Here is a 728-nt window from a genome sequence, read left to right as displayed (position 1 = left end):
CTAACTGAGAACAGATGTTATGTTATGAACCTCAAGACCACTTCTCCCATTAATATGTACTTACTGTCTTTATTTTAAATATTCGAAAAGATCAGATTTATTTAACTACTAAAACAACATTTTTTTTTCCTCGATGTTCATAAGATCTAAACAGCCATTTGCATTTTGATTGCAGGATGGGGGTCATAGTCATAGATCTCAAAATCCTCTGCCTGGAAATCATCAATTCGTTCAACTTTGCGTTTGATCTTGAGTTTGGGGAACGGACGCGGCTCTCGCCGAATCTGTGGGCACAGGACATGTGTTAGAAACACTCTTTCCACACACACACCTTTTTCAAAATATGTAGGCATATTTATTCTGGAAAACAGGTGAAGGTGATATAATTTAACAAACAATGGAACTCGGTTTCAAAAATACCTGTAGATAAGTGCATATAGATTAATTATATTGAATTTATGCAGCATACCTGCTCTTTCAACGGCTCGATGTGATTGGTGTAGATGTGGGCATCTCCTAACGTGTGAACAAAATCGCCAGGCTACAAGGAAAAAGAGAATTAATAAAAGAGTACAAAATATATTCAGTGAGTTTTAGTTTGGTTCGTCTGTCCATAAAAAAATGTAATATGATACACTAGGTATATACTAAGATATACTAGGTACACAAACCACAAATTCCATATTAAAGGGATAGTTCACCCCAAAATGAAAATGTGATGTTTATCT

General features: G+C 35.2%; 1 protein-coding gene across 1 annotated transcript in view; it reads right to left on the bottom strand.

The window, feature by feature from the left end:
* Positions 1-6: 6 nt before the first annotated feature.
* Positions 7-728, bottom strand: part of LOC107578797 (thymidylate synthase-like) — a 6,150-nt gene continuing 5,428 nt past the window's right edge. Inside the window, exons 6-7 of the mRNA XM_016264714.1 lie at positions 470-541; positions 7-284 (exon numbers count right to left, since the gene is read on the bottom strand). Coding sequence (XP_016120200.1) covers positions 147-284; positions 470-541 — 210 coding nt within the window. The 3' untranslated portion in view covers positions 7-146. The remainder of the gene's footprint in view (positions 285-469; positions 542-728) is intronic.

This window comes from Sinocyclocheilus grahami, unplaced genomic scaffold (assembly GCF_001515645.1).
Source record: "Sinocyclocheilus grahami isolate Dianchi unplaced genomic scaffold, SAMN03320097.WGS_v1.1 scaffold12033.1, whole genome shotgun sequence".
Classification (NCBI taxonomy): domain Eukaryota; kingdom Metazoa; phylum Chordata; class Actinopteri; order Cypriniformes; family Cyprinidae; genus Sinocyclocheilus; species Sinocyclocheilus grahami.
This window is presented reverse-complemented; position numbering and strand designations above follow the sequence as displayed.